General features: G+C 47.6%; 1 protein-coding gene across 1 annotated transcript in view; it reads right to left on the bottom strand.

Annotated features, from left to right (window-relative positions):
* The window catches only part of TANC2 (tetratricopeptide repeat, ankyrin repeat and coiled-coil containing 2), a 150,790-nt gene that overhangs the window by 7,710 nt on the left and 124,365 nt on the right, over positions 1–18,715 (bottom strand). Inside the window, exons 17-28 of the mRNA XM_041426254.1 lie at positions 17,354–17,476; positions 16,160–16,396; positions 14,603–14,788; positions 13,631–13,724; positions 10,719–10,852; positions 9,931–10,054; positions 7,959–8,134; positions 7,020–7,152; positions 6,436–6,465; positions 5,457–5,548; positions 3,827–3,973; positions 1,883–1,983 (exon numbers count right to left, since the gene is read on the bottom strand). Coding sequence (XP_041282188.1) covers positions 1,883–1,983; positions 3,827–3,973; positions 5,457–5,548; positions 6,436–6,465; positions 7,020–7,152; positions 7,959–8,134; positions 9,931–10,054; positions 10,719–10,852; positions 13,631–13,724; positions 14,603–14,788; positions 16,160–16,396; positions 17,354–17,476 — 1,577 coding nt within the window. The remainder of the gene's footprint in view (positions 1–1,882; positions 1,984–3,826; positions 3,974–5,456; positions 5,549–6,435; positions 6,466–7,019; positions 7,153–7,958; positions 8,135–9,930; positions 10,055–10,718; positions 10,853–13,630; positions 13,725–14,602; positions 14,789–16,159; positions 16,397–17,353; positions 17,477–18,715) is intronic.

The raw sequence follows: 18,715 nt of genomic DNA on the forward strand, positions 1-18,715 counted from the left end.
CGGGGAATAAAATGGCTTGTGCATGTTACTGAGGGAGGGAGCTGTGATTGCTACTGCTTGCTGCACCTCTCACGTGCTGCCTTATGGGCCTCCCTTGGATTTACATTATCCAAACAGAGGAAAAATTCTGGAGAAGAAGGGAACACAGTCCTTAGACGGCACAACCCAGACTAGCAAACACGCCTGCCTCTGCAGCTTACGTTAGGGGCTTATTAATTACTCCCCCTAGCATCACCACGAGCTTCACCTCTGTTTTAGTGAAGGGGACACCAACACATTGATCACCACAAGTCCAGCTCACAAGTGCTGTAAACAAGCTCTGACAGAGCTACAACCACGCACGCCAGTGAAAATTTAACTCCTGCCTGATGCCAAGACCACACAGCGTCAGGCCTGGCTCCAGAGCTCAGGGGCTCCCACAGGTCAGCGCTCTGCGCAAGGCTTGTCTCTCCAATTTTGCAGTGGATTTTGGCTAACTTCTTTGGAATGAAGCAATCAAGCAATGTGCCAGAGGCTGTGAGCCCAGGGAAGCCTTTGTGAGGGAAAGGACAACCTAGGAGTTGTAACAAGGAGGTGGGGGATTGGGAAGGGGGTTGTCATTTACAGGGACACTGTTCACTCTGGAGCAAAACTATGTGTTTGAACGTGACTGTGATCTGGGAAAACCCACCCAGACGGGGAAAAAGCTCCCATCTGTGATCCCCCCCAGCACCTCCCAACATCAGCTTAATCTTCTGTACAGGCCATTGAAGATCAGCAATAAGGAAAGGCCTCCTCTCCCACCAGCTGTGTTACCCCAGGGGTGATGCTGGGCACAGGCTGGGACAGGAAGAAGTAAAGCCAAAGTGGTGACAGTTTCTGTTGGGAGTGTCCAGGGGAGAAAAGGACACTGGTATGTGGGAGGCTGATATCATCTGAAAAGGAACATGGGTCTTAAGGTTCCTCTTAATGTTTTGGGAACAATGGTGAGGAAATCATTAAAGGAAAGGCATTAGGTGTGTGCACAGCTCAGCTTGCAGGGCTCCTCTGTGGAACAGGAGGTTATGGCTTCACTTCCCACGTCAGGACCTGTATCAGCTTGCCACACTTGCCTCCAGCATGGAATGTCACACACTGGTGGTGCTTGCTGAGCTGGGACGTTTGCACAGAGGGGCTCACATACCTGCACTGCTATGTGAGACATTCTGGCTGCCAATTCAACAGAGATGCAGTGGCAGGGTGCCCAGTCCTTGAGAACAGGACTCCCAAGCAGCCCTGCTGCTCATTAGGAATGGCAAATGGATCTAATCTCACATCTTTTAGTCTTCAGGGAGGCAGGTGAACAAGGGAGATCCCTGTGCTGCAGCTCTCCAGGAGCTGGTTGCAGTGCCCTGGGCACAAGTTCTGGCTGGAGGCTCCCTGGGCAGTGCCTGCCTGCAGCCACTGCCCAGCTGGTCAGCAGCATGTGCTGAGCAGAAAGGGCTTCAGGAAATTCAGAAATGCACAGATTTTAAGGCTACAGGAGACCACTGTGGTGAATGAGTCTTGCCTCTTGTATAACACAGACCATGAATCATATTCTGCTTTGAATCCAAGTTGTGGTCAAATTAAAGTGTACTTTGAAAAAGAACACCCCACTTTGGTGCACAGGTCTCCAGTGTTGTAAGATGTCCAGACAAAGTTCCGCTAAGACAAACCTCCCAAAACATCTGGACTCAGAAATCACCAGATGAGGGAGGGCATTACTTTGGAGCTCAGCACGTTTGCGATCTCACTAATGAACGTTCCTTGGCCATTTCTTCCCGTGGGGGCACTGCCTGGCTCTGCAGCGTGGGTGCCCACTCTTGATGTGACAGGCTGGCAGAGACTGGCCCCTCACACCCTCCTCTCTGCCCCTGCTCACCTGCTGCTGCGTTTGGCCCTTGCTCTTGCATAGTAAGCTTCGTAAGACTTCGGTTTCAGCTCCAGTGCTTTAGTGGCGAATTCCTCCGCCATTCCAAAATCCTGTCATTTGAATAGGTGTGCAGGTAAGCAACTGAATAAATTCAGAGATAAAAATACATACAGCATGGAAGAAAACAAACTTAGTATGGGCTTTCATACTGCACGGAAAACTTGATGGTTTTGGAATATTTTACATGGATTCAACATAATTTACAGACAGGGAGCTATGACGGCCTTTCCAAAGACTCAGGTGTTGTCAACCCAAGTTGTTGTCATCACCCACAGAGGCCAGCAAGCCTCACTGTGTCCCCAACACGTGCATGTAAATGCCTCTCCAACAACCTACAGTCTTGAGGAAACATCTGGTCTTGCAGAGGCTGGAATGTTATCTCATGAATGATTTTTTTCCATAGCTCAAAGCAATAGGAAACCTTTCCCACACCCTTCTGCTTCCCTGAACACACTGACATTCTTCAAGGAGCTGAAGAAAATTGCCTGTGAAGGACAGAGCTGCATTAGGTGCCAAGAGGACTTGCCTGGCAAAGGTCTCCCATCAATCCCACTGTTCCTCACTTCTCCACGACAGCTCACCTGGGAGGATAGTTTGGGAGCAGGGAGAGGGTGGCAGAGTGGGATGGGACAGCTCTGGGTGCTTTCCAGGGGCAGTGCCATGAGACCAGATTAGCAGCCCTGGTTCAGATCCTGTCACCACCCTCCCCTGCCTTGTTCTGAGTGCTGCACGTCCTGCTAAGCTCAGCACTTGTGAAGGAGAACTCCTCCCAGTGGGGAGGATTCCATTTCACAGCCAAACACTGCTTTGGATTGGGCTATGACCTGAGCAGCTCTGGGAGAGAGGACTGAATAGTGCTGCTCCTGATTTGTTCAAATACTTGTGATGCCAACTCTTGCTATGGGCATGCCCTGCCTGGAGAACCTTACACTTCTGTTTGTACCTGCAGTAGCAGTTACTGAGGAGTTACTGTCCAACCAACTGAACTGGGAATGCAGTCATGAGACAGGTATCTTTATGGCCTCATCTATAGGTGCAAAAACTGCAGGAGCAATTACAACCCTCTAAAATTTTCTATCACAAAACCTGGCATTCCCCAGTTAATGATAAACCAAAAATCTTATCCTGGAGTTGATTAGCTGTGAATTGGCTGATTAAAAAAGAACTTTACACTTTTTCTCCAAACTGTGTTTGTTCACCAGCATTAAGATTTTACTCCCCTTATTTTCCATCTTTCTTCCTCACAGGAAAAAAAAAAAAAAAGAAGGTGTCACAAAAGCTTCTTCCCCTCCAGTGTAACCTTTGCTGACCTCATGACCTCAGTTATGTCACTTTTTGAGTTTATGGGGACTTTAATTTGTGGAAATGAAAGTCCCTGTACTCCAAGTCAGGGAAGGGGGGCAGAACAGGCATCTGCATGAGCTGGTTGCTGGATGCTGCCAGATTGCAGTGGGGAGAGTGACAGGGATCTGGAAGTTCTGGGCCCAGAAGGAGTCTTGTGGAGGTGTTTCTGGATGAGTCACTGCCCTGGGGAAGTGCTAACCCCCTAAGCATATGCTCCTTCATTTGAAATTAATTAGTATTCAAAGGAGCACATCTCCTGGCTCCTCCTCACTGCTGCCCCAGAAATCTGGAAAATGCCTCCACCCCCATGTGACGATGTGAACATCATCATCAAAGGGGAGTAATAAAAAATTCAAAGAGCTATAAAGACAGCAATGAATTTTTAATCATCTGAAACACACACTAAACCACTACTGCTTTGGAATTATAAAATGTCAGTGCTCTGTGAAGGACAACCAGGTTACAGAGAGGAGAGATCCCAGAGGCCAAAGCACGATTAGGAGTGGACATGTCTGCAGAGGGTTTGCCATGAAAAGAGGGGACACTTACATTCATTTTCCTCCGACACCGGGACAGGTTGAGAAGCAGCGACACCTTCAGCTCACGGAAGGTTTTCAGGTCTTCTCCAAACCCTTCTCTGGGGAATTTTTTCAGAGCATACTGGTAGCGCTGGGCAGCCTCTTTCACTTTACCTTTCTATTAGAAGGAAAACATGTCAAAACTCATCCTTGGGTTGAGTGCACCTCCCTGCAGAGAATTCACTCACCAGCCCAACCAATGTTTTAGGTGGCTAAGGAAGCACAACTTCACTACTTAGCTCTTTCCTAGAAAAGAAGGTCAGAACATTTGATCAAGGGAACATCTGAGCTGGAAAGGCAGATGCCTTGCACAAGTTGAGATCTCCCACTTCATACAGAGCTGTCACGCTACAGCAGGAAACGTGGAGAAATGGTGTTAACTCGATACAACTCCATCTGGCTCTTGGCTGGATGGTCTTTTGAGCTGGGTGATCAGTTACCCATTCCTGGAAAACACCCTCCACCCAAAGCTTAATACACATCCAGGAGGGTAAGGAACGCAAATTGTGGGACTTTGGGTGGAGCTCTGGAGCTAAGAGAAGCCTCTGCAATAGCAAAGACAAATGTTACAGCACTGCCATAACTCTGAACTTGGACAAACAGGGTGAGATTCACCTGCCTGGGCTTCAGATGTTTAAAACTCTACATCTAAGTCTGTTAAGTGGGTTTCATTTATAATTACTGGTATGCAACAGTCACCTTCAAAGGTGACTCATCTCTGCTATTTTGGGCAACTAATTTTGGGATGGGATGTCGTGCACCCTGAAGGGGGGCAGCTGACAGGCAGGGTGAGAGAAAGAGGGCAGGATGGGATCTAGGACACACACAGTTCCTCAGGACCCAGACATAAATTTTGCAGCTACAAACAGGATTTTTAAAAACCTGTAGACTCAGGTTTCTCAGCTGTATCATGTATCTCTGGCAGATAACTTCTACTACGATGCCAGCTTTGCGTATTTTCTGCTTCACCCTTAGAGCCTCACAGTGAATCACTGTTGTACTTGCACCATTCCTATGTGTGTGCAAATCCCCAGGTTTTGAAGACTGGCTTAAAACAAACAGAGAGCAAAAAAAACCTACCTAACTGTAACAGTGGAATGTCTCCCATGGGCTAAAGGACATGACAAAGCCAGCTGTGTCCTGACAATCTGTTCTCATTGCAAGAAGTTAACCTGGGAGTTTTTCTGGGGTATTCTATCCTGCTGCCTTGATCCCCAACAGTGAGCCCACTAGGTAATGACAAGGCTGCCAGCCCTGATGCAATGGCAGCAGCACTCCCAACAAACACTTAGGTCCTGCTGTTTTCAAAGAGAAATGAAGTGCTGGCTCTAATCCAATACAACTTGGCTTTGCTTCAGCTTTGTTACAGATTTGGGCAATCAATCCCCTCTTCTCCAACCCCACTAACCAAAACCAAACAGTTTAGAACACAAGGAATGCTGTGAGTAGGAGCTTTTATTTGCCAGGGGTTAAGGCAGCAGCATTAGGATCAAAGAACCATTTAGGCTGGGAAGGACCAACCACTGACCTAACATGGTCAAAACCTCACACCAAGTGATGCAAGTTGCATCTGTTGCATGTTCCAAACCCACCCTTCTCACCTTATAAAACATGTCTCCCTCCTCCATCAGCTTGCTCAACAGGATGATCATGATGTCTGGTTTGGAGGTTGCCATTGCCCAAGTTGCTGGACCTGTAGTGTACAGGATGCATGATGGGTAAAGAACTCATACAATGCAAGGGTGGTAGGAAGCTGGGTGGAAAAAAATACCCTGGGGTGGGAATTTCTGCTGGAGAGAACAACTTGGCATGGTCAAAGGGCAGAGTGCTCCAAAGGACTGAGCTGACAATTCCTCTGACACCTAAATTAATGTCATCCCCCTTGCAATGGTTTTCCTTTGCAGTCATTAAGGTTAATCCCAGTGGCCTGGGAAAGGATGGAGCAGTTTCCACAAGAGGGCAGTGCTGAATATGGGACAGGCTGAGATGGGGGAAACAAACTGTATTTAAAGGAAAAATCAGAGCGGTTACATAAAAGCATTTCTAAACTCAAATCTATGGAAGTGTACTAGGGAATCTGCAGTTTGACTGTTGATAGGTGGCTTGTGGTTAAGTGGATTGTGATTTCCAGCTTCACAAGATGTGAAAGACTAGAGTAGAAAATCCATTAAGGCAGAAACAATTACAAAGGAAAGGCTGTATGTAAGTACTGCTGGTGCCGAAGGCGTCTTTGGGCTGGGGGCACTGGCTCTGCACAGGGGCCACCCTGAAGAGCCAGCTCATATCTCAAGGACTAATACTGGGAGGGAAGGGGTGGCAAAAATTTGAGGACAGCTCATTAGTGTGGGTGAAGAGTAAGTCAACAATATTCTATAAGTAGATTCAGTACGTTTTTGAGGAAGGAGGTTAGTTTTTGAGTTCAAGTTATTCTCTGCAACAGTCATTAAAAAAATTATTTGAAGGTGAGGTAAATTAAAAGATTAGAGGTGTTGGGGACGCATGCAGACTAAATCAAACAGGAGAAAGCAAGGCTAACAAAGCTATCAGATCGAAGCTGATGCTGACAGCAATGAGATATACCTCGTGGGCGACTCGGTAACGTCTGACAACCTTCAAAGAAAGGAGAAAACAAGAAGTTGTAGGAGAGAGGGGGGAAAAAAATGGATGAAGGTGAAAAAAAAAAAAAAGAAAGGAAAAAAGCAGCTGTGAGAGGCAGGCAGCGAGGAAGCCAATGCACCAGCAAAATCCCCTTTCACAGGAAAACGTAACGTGAGCAGCTGTGTGGCGCAGTGCAGGTACACTGAGGTCTGGAAGCATACACAGAGCAAGTGAACGCAGCAGCTCACAGCAAGGCATGGACAGAGTACACTGGGCAACTCAGACTAGTAAAGATAGAAAAAGCATTACCAGAGGAAAGACCTTGCCAAAGAAACAGTTGTTTATTGATTAACTTTTGCTAAGTAATACGACAGGAAAAGAAATAAAGTCCCCATTTTTACTAAAGAGAACCAAGTAGTCCTGGCTCACCGTCTGCTTTCGGAGTGTGAAGCAGCGGCTGGGGCTGAGGCTGCCTCTGGGTTATACTTGTATTTTTTAGGATGCCAGCCCCACTGTTTGAGTCCTGACTGAGCACAGAGCTGATGGCAGTGTCCCCCTGTTCCTACCTATCTTTGCTCCTTTCTTCAGGAGGGTGACGACAACCGAGGTGTTGCGGCAGCCCACTGCTCTGTCGAGGGGCCGCATCCCACTGTAGTCAACGTGCTCGATCATGGCCCCATGGTCCACCAGGAACTGAACCTGCAATGAGAAGCCCAACAGTCAGTTCTGTTCTTGGCTGAGACCCCCACACACTGCTGGGGATGTAGGATTAGCAGAAGCTTGCTCTTCTCCACTGCCTGGGCTAAAAGCATCTCCACGGCATCTGAGGGTACGTTGTGGGAAGCAGCTTGAGTGAGGGAATTCTGTCCCTCTACCCCATTCTGGAGGGCTGTATCCAGCTCTGGGGTCTCAAGAACAGGAAGGACATCAACCTGTTGGAGCAAGCCCAGAGAAAGCCATGGAGATGCTCCAAAGGCTAGAACACCTCTGTTAAGGAGGCTGGGAGAACTGGGATTGTTCAGCCTGCAAAAGGCAAGGCTCCAGGAATAGCTTAGAGCTTCTTCCAGTGCCTAAAGGGGCTCTAAAAAGGTTCGAGAGGGACTTTGGACAAGGGTCTGGAATGACAGAACAAGGGGGAATGGCTTTCAATTGAAAAAAAGTAGGTTTTGACTGGATATTAGGAAGAAATCCTTTCCTGCAGTGGTGGTGAAGCCCTGGCACAAGGTGCCCAGAGAAGCTGTGGCTTCCCCATCCCTTGAAATGTTCAAGGCCAGGTTGGACAGGGCTTGGAGCAACCTGAGATAGTGGGAGGTGTCCCTGCCCACGGCACAGGGTGGAACGAGATGGTCCTTAAGATCCCTTCCAACTCAAACCATTCCGGGATTCTCGGATCAGCTTCTGTGGAAGCACCTTCCCATACGGAGAGCCAGGACTACTACACGTGTTCATTGCTACATCAAGCTGAACTGTGTGATTTTATGGCTTTTACACCAAGTGCCACTCACCACCTCAGCATCGCCGTAGAACGCCGCCAGGTCCAGCGGCGTGCGGCCGTTCTTGTCCGCGTGGTCCGTGGCAGCTCCGTTCTCCACCAGGGAACGCACCACGGGCAGGTGGCCCTTCAGGCAGGCCCAGCTGAGGGCTGTCAAGCCCTCTTTGTCCATCAGAGAAATGGAGGCACCTGAAAGAACGAGCAGCAATTCGTTCATTTCAGAGCTCTCCATTGTTTAGCAGTGTTTACCGCAAACACTCTGCTCGGCAATGACAGCTTGTTTTCAGAGAGCTCTGTACATAATTATTAATTCCTTTATTAACGTTTCTGCCACCACAGATCCCACCCTCTGTGGCAACTTCAAATACCCTGATGGGAAAAAAAACTGTGGCAAATGAGTTGATTCACACCAAGCTGCAAACTTTTTCACGCCTACCTCTGCGGGCTTTCCTGGCAAACATCTGAGTAGCATGGTAGATCTGACTTCCCTCATCTGAGACATCATCTTTGTAAAAGCTTTTTTATTTATTTTTTAACTTAATCCAACCCCATTCCAGCCTGTGTGAGTCAGAGATGAAGACCATTTTGCTGTTTCAGCAGGTCACCATGGGGAATTAAGTCAATTCAGCTCAGTTCTCCTAAAAAAGCACATATTTTCCCTTCTTCACTCCCCTCCCCTTTACCCGAAAGTACACAATTTCCAGCAGTATTTCTTCCTGAACTTTACCCAATATAAATACAACGTTGTGGGATACACTACTGCCAACTGCAAGCCAAGGAGAGGAGGAACTTGACGTTTTCTTGGATGAGGAAATGGCGCTGCCATACCAACGGGTCAGTGTTGCTCCACACGGCATATGGATATGGATATGAGAGCTGAACAGCAGTTTTAAGTGAACACTCCTCTTCATGGCATGAAGACAACTCCTGTTGCCATGGCACAGCCATGGCTCTGGCTCTGGAGAGTGCAGAGATGATCTGTATCACTCTGCTCCTCCCAGGAGCTGCAGCTAGCTGCGGGATGCTCTCGCCAGCAGCTGGGATGAATTGCTGCTGCAGTGCTTTTCTCCTAGAGGCAAACTCTAAACCTCCCAGCATGAGATTCCCTGCCTCTAGAATGTTCAGCAAATGTGGGAGTGATGTGAATTTCCTAAACGCTCATGTTCATCCCAGCTGACACATCCCTGGTCTGCACAGCTGAGAGCAGACTAAGAGGTCTCCCTGCTGGCACAGACTGTTTGTGGAGCAGCACAGCATGGCAATGTTTGCTCCAGGTGTGTTCAGAAACCTCTGGCCAGAGCTCTCAACAGTCAGTGGGGGAGGAGGCAAATGGCATCCAGAGCAATCAGGAATGCCAAGGTGGGACACAGACTGCAAGGGAGGACAATGCAGAATCAGAGACTCATCCAGGTTGGAAAAGACTTCAATATCATTGAACCCAACTGTTCCACCAGCACTGCCAAGCCCTCCACTAACCATGTCACCAAGAGCCTCATCTTTAAATTCTTTAAATTTCTTCAGGGATGGGGGTTCCACAGCTGCCCTCAGCAGCCTGTGCCAGGGCTGAACAACCCTTTTATCCCTCCTCTAGAGCAACCTGGCTTTTTCCTCTAGTCCCTTATTCCCTGGGAGCAGAGCCTGACCTCCATCTGGCTGCCCCCTCCTGCCAGGAAGCTGTGCAGAGCCAGAAGGTCTCCCCTGAGCCTCCTTTACTACTGGCTGAGCTGCTCTCAGCTCCCTCAGCCACTTATTGTGCTCCAGACCCTTCCCCACCTCTGTTTTCTTCTTTGGACATGCTCCAGCACCTCAACACATTGCCAGTTCTTTTCTGACGCTGCCCATGCTGTACCCAGGAACCATCCTGAAGCTGTGGCAAAGCCCCTCCAGATGATCCTGAGCTGACCCAATCCCAAATTTTGCTCAGGATGAAGCTGGAGCTGGTGTGGTGGGACGTACCACAGCTGGTCCCCAGCACGTGCTCTAACCTTGTGCAAGCAGGAACTCCACAGTGCCCAGGTGTCCCTCGGACGCGGCCATCATCAGCGGCGTCCGGCCCTGCTTGTCTGCCATGTTCACATCAGCACCGTGTGTCAGCAGGAGGTCCACGATCTGCAGCACACAAAGCCAGGACTCAGGGACTCAGGTTACACCTGGAGACACAGCTGAGAAGATGCCAGAGCCAAGGAAAAGCAGAACAGACCCCACGTTCTAGAAAAAGCCCACCCCTACAGGCATGGTGGCCTCGGGGATTGCTGGAGGGATGATTAAGGATTATGAAAATGAAGGGACCCCACATTCTAGAAAACTCCCACCCCTACAGGCATGGTGGCCTCTAGGATTGCTGGAGGGATGATTAAGGATTATGAAAATGAAGGAAGATATAAGGACAGGAAAAATGTTCATGTAAGTCATGAGCATCCCATTTGCTTCTCAAATGGTGAGATAACCAGAGAAGCTGTGGCTGCTCCATCCCTGGAACTGTTCAAGGCCAGGCTGGATGGGGCTTGGAGAAACCTGGGATAGTGGACAGTATCCCTGCCCATAGGAGGGGGATGGAATTAGATGATCAGATGATTGCTATTCCATGATTCTATAACACAGCACTTAAGCAAAGCTGTCTGCGGCCAGCCAGAGCTTGGGGTGACAGAAGAACCAGCATCACTCCTTTTTGCTCTGACCATTCCCCAAAAGAGCTGGGGGTTGTCTTCTCCATGCCTACCCCAGCAAGACAGAAGGGATGGCACGACCCAGCACCAGAGAGGACCGCACTGACCTGCCAGTGGCCCTGCCTGACGGCGCTGAAGAGCGGCACGACCCCGCGGCGGTTGGGCTGCGCCACGGCGGCGCCCTGCTCCAGCAGCAGCCGGCACACCTCCAGCTTCCCGCGCCCCGCCGCCGCCGTCAGAGCTGCACGAGACAGGAGGGCAGTCAGGGAAAGAGCCACGCGCTCACGGGAGTGCTCTCCTACCCAGGAACGGGTCTTTCTGCTGGATACCAAAGTGACGGGGCCTGAAATGCCAAACCTATCTCATGGCAGGAAAAACCAACAAAGGAAATGGGATGGATTGGTAGAGCTTCCACTCTTGTAATTTTAGGTACCTCAAAGGTCAGCTCTTCCATGAAAAGTTTACATAATGTCATGGAGCGAGGCTGCTTGGGACAACCAGCTTTTACTGTTTTCTGCAAGTCCCAGTGAAATGGGATGAGAACCCCAATAAGTACAAAACAATCTACAGGCACTTGTGACTGAGGTTCAGGTTTAGCTGCCAAGAAATGTGATCGTGAATCTGTTACTCTTTTCCCTAATGCCAAAGCCTGTGGCTGTGAGGCCAAATGTATCTGAGTAGGGGCACAATATCCAGAGAAAATAAAGGTCTTCAGGTACTTGACAAGACCTTCTGCAACCAGGCACTGCCTCATGCCACCATGAGTACAAGGGAGCAAGTGAGGGATCAAGCAGGAGGCACTGACAGATCCTGCCAGCCACTGACATCAGTCACATTTGTGGCTTTTCTTTGTCCAAACAAGCACAGAGCAGTGTAATCCAGACGGAGGACTTTTATTTTCCATATCCCACTTTAGTCTGTAGATCTTTGAAACCAGGGAAACAACTGGAAAGCAAAACAGGATGGATTTGTTCACCTGTTTTCCAAGAACACTATTTCTGGGCTTTGTTTCTGGCCAGGGCTGATCCTACCAGCCAGGGTCTTTGTGCAAAGCCAAAAATATCTCTCATTTTCATATGCTCATGATATTACAGGCGGGTAGAAGCAACACCTGAGAGCTCTTTCCCTGATAAAATGTGCTCTGTTAGCTCAGAAGTGTGGTTGAGTTAGAGAACACATATTCAATCTGAAAATAGTTCCAAGTTCAGGACCTGCCGGTGGTTTGTTTCAGTATTAATTTTAGACTTTCTGGTTCCTCCCTCTCCCTAACTTTCTGTGCACTTCAGCACAGCTCCACTGGCTCCATGTTCTGCTGCTTCTGGTAGGAGTTGGAGCAGAAGGTGGGAGTCTATTTCTGACTGATGTCGCTTGTTTTTTCTTTGAAGTACATTTCTGTGGGTTGGCCGATTACAAGGTGTTGATGGGTTTCCAACTGCAACACTGTTAATGGTGGGGGATTTAATTAATTCTCAATTCTCTTCCATATTATGGCTGAATTTTCTTCTCTTGGGGTTGAGAGACACCAAGAGTTAAATGAAAAATCATTTTGCTGCCACAAGCAGAACATTCTGCAAAATCTATAATCAGATCCATGTGGGTTTTAAACGTAAGCTACAAATATAGAAGGAGGCAGAGGGATTGGCATGCAGGGCTGCTGGGTTCCACTCCTAAGCCTGCCTGCACTCAAAATGTTGCAGGTTAATTTGAGGTATTTTACATCAAAATTACTTATGTTTGCAACAATGAAAATATTGTGAATCACTCCAGTGTTTGGTGTTTGTTCTTTGGAGAAGACATTACTGAAACAGGATGATTTGATCCACTATTTCTCTACCTTCCTTTGCAATTCCTTCTGCCTGTAGTGACACATCTTTTTGCTGCTCTGTTCCTCAAGGTCCAAGCAACTGGAGTGTGTATGTGGCTCCAGCCTGTCATCTGCAGTGCAGCTCAAGGGAAGCTCAAAAGCTCCTGCACCACTGAGCAGCCAGACCTTGCTCCTCCAGGAGAGGAAAGAGGGTGAAAATGGGCTGGTTTGAAGTTTCACAGTCTGCTGGAGAGCTCCCATGGCCCAGCACAACCAAGGTGAGTCCACTGAGCACAGCCAAGGAGCAGCAACCAGGATCCAGCACTGGTGAACAAGAATTGTGCAGCTTTTCCATGAGGATGTAGTTCCAGAAGGACCACTCACTGTGCAATAACCAAGTCCTGGCATAAACACCACACAACAACTGCTGTGTTTCTCAAAAGGGCTCAAACAGAGCCTGAGACCAGGTTCAGGCGTGGATGTGCCCATCTCTGTCAGTGAGCAATGTCAAACCACGGCCTCATACACCAGGGATCTGCAAGAGTGTATTCTGTTTCTGCTGCTGTGTTTTCTTGTAGAAAAAAACAACTTCATCTGGAGAAGGAATCATTAAACTGCTCCTATCCAGCACGTGTATCTGTTTCACAGCCTGGCAGCAAGACAAACAGTTTGATGGAGATGTTTTTTGCACTTCCAACTCTGATGGAGATAGCATAAGTGACTCAGACACTTTTCTGCTGGGTTTTGATGTTAGCTCTGTCCCAGGGGGAAATGCTCCATCTGGAATTGGCTACAGTGTGCTGTCAGCAATTCCTAAACTTATGATGTCACTTGGCACTGCCATTTGGATGATATCAGGCTGATATCACTGAGCCAGGCATTTGGTTCTGCTCTGTGCAAGATGAGACATGAGCAACAAGTACCAAAACTCAGACAAGCCAGGATTCAGATTTTCAGAGCAGACTGCTATTTTTAGGTGGAAACCTGCATTTCTCTCCAAATTTATTTAAACTCTCTATTTACTTTTGGGGAAATAAATAATACAGTTATGTGAAAGGGAGTCTTGAGTTTCATATGAATTTACAGACTTGTTTCATGTAGACAAAAGGCTGCTCAGTTGTGGTTGGCGGAAGGGAAGGGAAGGGAAGGGAAGGGAAGGGAAGGGAAGGGAAGGGAAGGGAAGGGAAGGGAAGCTACAGCTCCTACAGAAATCACCTGTCTCTCCCCAGAGGCTGTCAAAGCTGTTGATCTGTGCTCTCTCCACCTCCTCTTCATCTTTTTCTGGAAGATCGAGCAGGTAGGAGACGATCTAAAACAAAATGATGTCAGATCATGAACTCGAATGTGTTATAGAGGAACTGCTGACACCATCACACCAGCTGCTTGTAATACACAGAGGGAAGGGAACAGTCTCTGCCTGGCACCCTGACATCAAGGAAATATTCTTCCTGAGATTAATCACTGAACTTGCTGCCCTGTACAAGCCTGTACTTGCGGCCCTGTACAAAAAACACTTTACCAAGTGTCTTGATATGATGGCACATGAGACTTGGTAAGGTCAGTTCCCTGTGAATGTGTCTGTTCTGTTGGAGATGACCTGGTATGTGCAATGGGTGCATCTCCTAGAGGAGATGAGGCTGAGAGGAGGTATTTAGTAGGAAAGAAACTCATTCTTAAGTAAAGGAGAAGGAACTGGGGGTTGCTGGGGCTCTTTGGAGTACTAATGGCAGTGGTGGGCTTGGCACTGCGTTAACACTTAGACTCAAATAACCTTAATGGTCTCTTCCAACCTCAAGTATTCTATATATAATTTTCCCCACCATAAATCTTTGTCAGGATGGCAGGAGGAAGCTCTCTGTCTCTTCTCTCCCTCGACACACAGCCCAAAGCTACACGTTCTCACACTCCCCATCGGTGCTGGAGGAGCGGTGTAGGCCACGTGCGTCCATCCATCTTATCCCTGCTTAAAAGTTTATTATAAAGTTTATTCTGACAACTTAAAGGCTCGTTATCCTTCCTCTCCTGGATGCCTGCCCAGACCACAGGGATCTGTGAACACTGGGATGGGACAGGGAGGAAGAGCAGGACAGAAGTGCCCTGGACTCTACCTCCAGACGTTCTCTGGTGAGTGGGCAGCAAAAGGCCAAGCCTTGGTTTCCCTCCCTGCAGAGGCAGAGCAGGTCCTACCTCGGTGTAGCCCATGCTGGCAGCAGCAATCAGGGCCTGCTGGATGGCGTGGCTCTTCTTGAACACTCCCTGCTGCTGTCCAGCCATGCTCCAGTCGCACTGGATCAAGAACTTCACCACCTCCAGGTGTCCCCTGAGAGCAGCATGGACCAGGGCACACTGCCCGTTTTTGTCCAAATGATCCACCTTGAAAAGAGGTAAAAAGATACAGTTAAACAAAACCATGAGCAAGGCCATCTTTGCTTTTTCAGAGTTTCCAATCCCTGTTTCAAAGCAACGCCACATGTGCAAAATGTGCGTTTTCCTGGTAAACTATCACTTCCATGACCAGAAAACAAACACTTCCAAAGCAATGTCCCAGGCTCTGGCATTACCTTGGCCACAAATGTTCACTTTGGGGAAAATATAATTTTTTTTTTGTTTTTTTTTAGGTTTCTCCAATTTTCTTCAAAAACTCAAAGACTACAAAAATATTTTTTCCGTTGTGTCCTGAAGACCAACATTCAAATTTTCTTGTGCATTGAAATACTACAACCTGGCCCTGGACACTTGTAAGGATCCAGGGGCAGCCACAGCTTCTCTGGGAACCTGTTCCAGGGCCTGACACTAAATTACAGTTATATAATACATATGAGAAATATTTAATGTATTATAACATATTCACATTAATAATATATCAATATTTCTCTTTTTTCAACTCCTTCAGTAATCAGTATTGGAATTTTCTGCAAATATCTTAGTCTTCAAACTACACCAAACTGTGTTTTGGGGTATTTCTCAGTATGTTAGGGATATTCAAGGAAAACTACGAGTGGCAGGATTCACATCACTAAATTCTCTCAAAATATCCAACAAAAGCAAAATTACTTTTTTTCCTTCATACCGTCCTCACATTATTACAGACAACACAACCCAGCAAGATCTAAACAGTCCCTCAGTCATCCTGACATCCATACCAAAACTACATAAACCCATATTTTGCCTTTTGAACTAAAATTAAAGATATAGAGAAGCCACAAATTGTTTCCAGGAGGCTCCACTTCAAAAATCAACATAATTTTCTTCTTCAACAAAGTATTTTGACTTGACTCATAATATACAATTAAAACTCCACTCATCACAAAGCTAAACAAAGCGGATTTTTCTAGGACAAGTCTGATGAAAATTTTAGGAGAATGTGTCTCAGGGAGATATTTAAAGAATGTTTTGTGCTGGAAAAGCAGCGTTGCCATTTTAACCTTGTGAAGTTCAAGGATTTCTCCAGAACATCCTTATGCAGGTCACCAGTGCAGAGTCACAAGGCAGCTCCTACCTCAGACCTGAATTCCAGACACCAATTACTGACTCTCAGGAGCTGGTGTCAATGTGGGGCTTGTAAACCCACTACATTTTAGCAGAAAAAAACCAAAATAAAACCAACACCAAAAGCAGCCTCCTGGCTTCATCTGCTGGAGGATGCTCCATAGCAAGTATTCCATGTCCTGCCTGCAGCTCCTACCCAGCTTGAGCAAACATGGAGCAGTTGAGATCAGCTTTTGAGCAACGCGGCTCTTTTACCTTGGCCCGTTTCTTGCACAGCAGCACCACGATGCTCAGGAAGCCGGCGGCAGCCGCGTAGCCCAGCGGGGTCAGGCCGCTCTCAGAAGCAGCATCAACGTTGGCCCCAAACTCCAAGAGCAAGGCCACCATCTCTGCATACCCCAGGTGAGATTGGACACACAAAATGGGGGCGTTGTTCAGAACTTCCGTCCGGTAATTGACATTTGCGCCTCCTAAAATCAGCAGCCGACTGACCTGCGCAAGGAAGGAGAGCCTTAGGCTGAGCTTTACAGAGAGACAGGAGCTTACTGCCAGGGTGACACCACAGCAAAAACCCTCTACACATCTCCAAACAAATGGCAAAGGACATAAAATGCTGAGCAAAAATATCTGCCCAAAAGATGTTCCCATTTGATGCAGATGGAGCAGTTTAATAATTTCCCCAGTGGCTAGGAAGTGGTCTGAAGGTGCCACCACCCTTTGTTTTGGAACAGCCACTCCAGCCCTGCTCCAGCATCTGGGGACATGGAGGGGATGGGGAATTAAAACACACAGCTGGAGAGAGCTGTACTCAGCACTCTTCCCATGGGATTCCTCTCCAGGGTTGGTCTGGCTCCCTTTGCCCTTGGCACCAGTGGAAAAGCCAGCACCTGATGCTCGAGAGTGACAAGGAAGGGACATGGGGACAGACACTGAGCTCACCCTGCCTGGGTGGGAAGGACCTGGGATAAACATCCTCCCATGTGAGAAAACAATTCCAAATCTGTATCTCTGTGTGAAATACTTTCTGCTGTAGAGATGGGCTCGGCTAAGTCAATACACTCACCTCACCACTGCAAAAGAAGTGCCTGAACCAGGACATGAACATGTGCTGTTGGATTTGGTGCCACCTCAGAGTTCATGCCTATCTAAGCCAGAGCCCTTTACACGCCAAGTTCCAACATCAGTTATTGCATTCCACATCTCTGGGAAGGGAAAATCCCATTTTGCACAGGCCCAAACTCACTATTTGCTCATTGCAATGAAAACGAGATCCTTTGACAAAGTAGCGGAGTTGACAGACTACCTCACATGGTAAAAAAATCTCAACTGACTGAAGGCCTCTCCTCAGCTCAGGACAAACACCCAGCAAGCTGCTCAGCCTGGCCAGGACACTGGACATGGCTCCAGTGAATTCTGAACCCCCCAGCTCTCCACCTCCTCCTCCAGTACCTTTATGTTTGGGGTGTAGAGATTTCTCAGAGATGCCAACGCCATTGAAAGACCTTCAGTACTGTAGGAGATCCAAAGCCCTTGCAGGATGGAGGAAGATACCCCAACTTTTTTACTCAGACCCTGAAAAAGAGAAAGGAACTTAGATCCACACTTACAAATGTGCTCAGTTACACTGGGCAGATCCTCCTGGGTCTCTGGACTTCAAAGGAGTTTCAGGACAATAATGACTATACCCACAATAATGTGACAATTTGCCATATCTGACCTTCACAGTCAATTAATAAGCTTGCAGGAAATTACCTGTAAAGGTAATGTAGCTATCTCCAAGGTCGAGGAAAGGCAGGATTTAACTGTGAACAACCAGATCCATTCAACACCCTCACAAAAAGCCATGTTAGGAACACAAGATTGCTGCTTTTTTTCTTTTTAAATAAAGTACAGAGTATCTGCTCACAGCAAGGTAAATTCAGGAACTTTCAACCACAGCCTGGAGCAGTATGCTCTGGCATCTTGTACCAGATTGGCTCCAACTTTTCTAGCTGGTGTCCATGATCAGGTTCTACATAATATATTGAAGGTCTGACATATTTTACAGCACCCTAACTGGCAGAACATGGTTAAGCACATTTCTCCCTCCTCTGGAAGGAGCCATAATTTCTCCGTAGCCGACAGATGGGAGCGAACAGCTGGATGGAAGAGCAGAGGGGTGGGATGGCAACTCCAGCAGGAACCATGCCATGAGTATGCCCTGAATGCTGCTCTTCTGCTACTGACTTCCCAGGAAAGCCTGCTGATTCCATGGAAACTGCACAGGCATCCTGCACTGCACATTTAATTCTGTTTTGATACGCAAACCCTGGTTTCTGCCTTCTCGCACGCCGGGTGCTCACTTCCACCCCTGCAAAGCAGCAGGGTCCCAGTTCTGCTCTGTGTGCCTGGGACTGGGATGATTCTGGTGCCACAGAACCTCAGCACAAGGTGGGATTTGTTTCCTCTGAAGGAAGATGAGTGGGAATCGTGTCCTAACCCATTGCTGGACTTGGCTGCAACCTCTAATTCCTCTGTGTGAAAGGTAATCTGCAGCATCACCCTAGCCATCAAAAGATTTGTCACTTGAAATGGTTTTATCACCAAAAGAAGCAATAGATTAGACAAGCTCTTATAAATAACAGCTCCATGTACTTGTTTCCTTAAAATTCAGGGAGCTAAACCACGAAAAATACCTGCTTGTGTTGAGGGAAAAAGAGCTCAGGAATTCGAGCCACTGCTAAATGCTGCTTTTGAAATGACACAACACAGGACATTAGAGGTCAATATTAAATTTCATTTACTCAGGATGGTGAAATTGGAAAGGGAAAG

Source organism: Onychostruthus taczanowskii, unplaced genomic scaffold (assembly GCF_017590055.1).
Source record: "Onychostruthus taczanowskii isolate IOZ18803 unplaced genomic scaffold, ASM1759005v1 scaffold91, whole genome shotgun sequence".
Taxonomy (NCBI): domain Eukaryota; kingdom Metazoa; phylum Chordata; class Aves; order Passeriformes; family Passeridae; genus Onychostruthus; species Onychostruthus taczanowskii.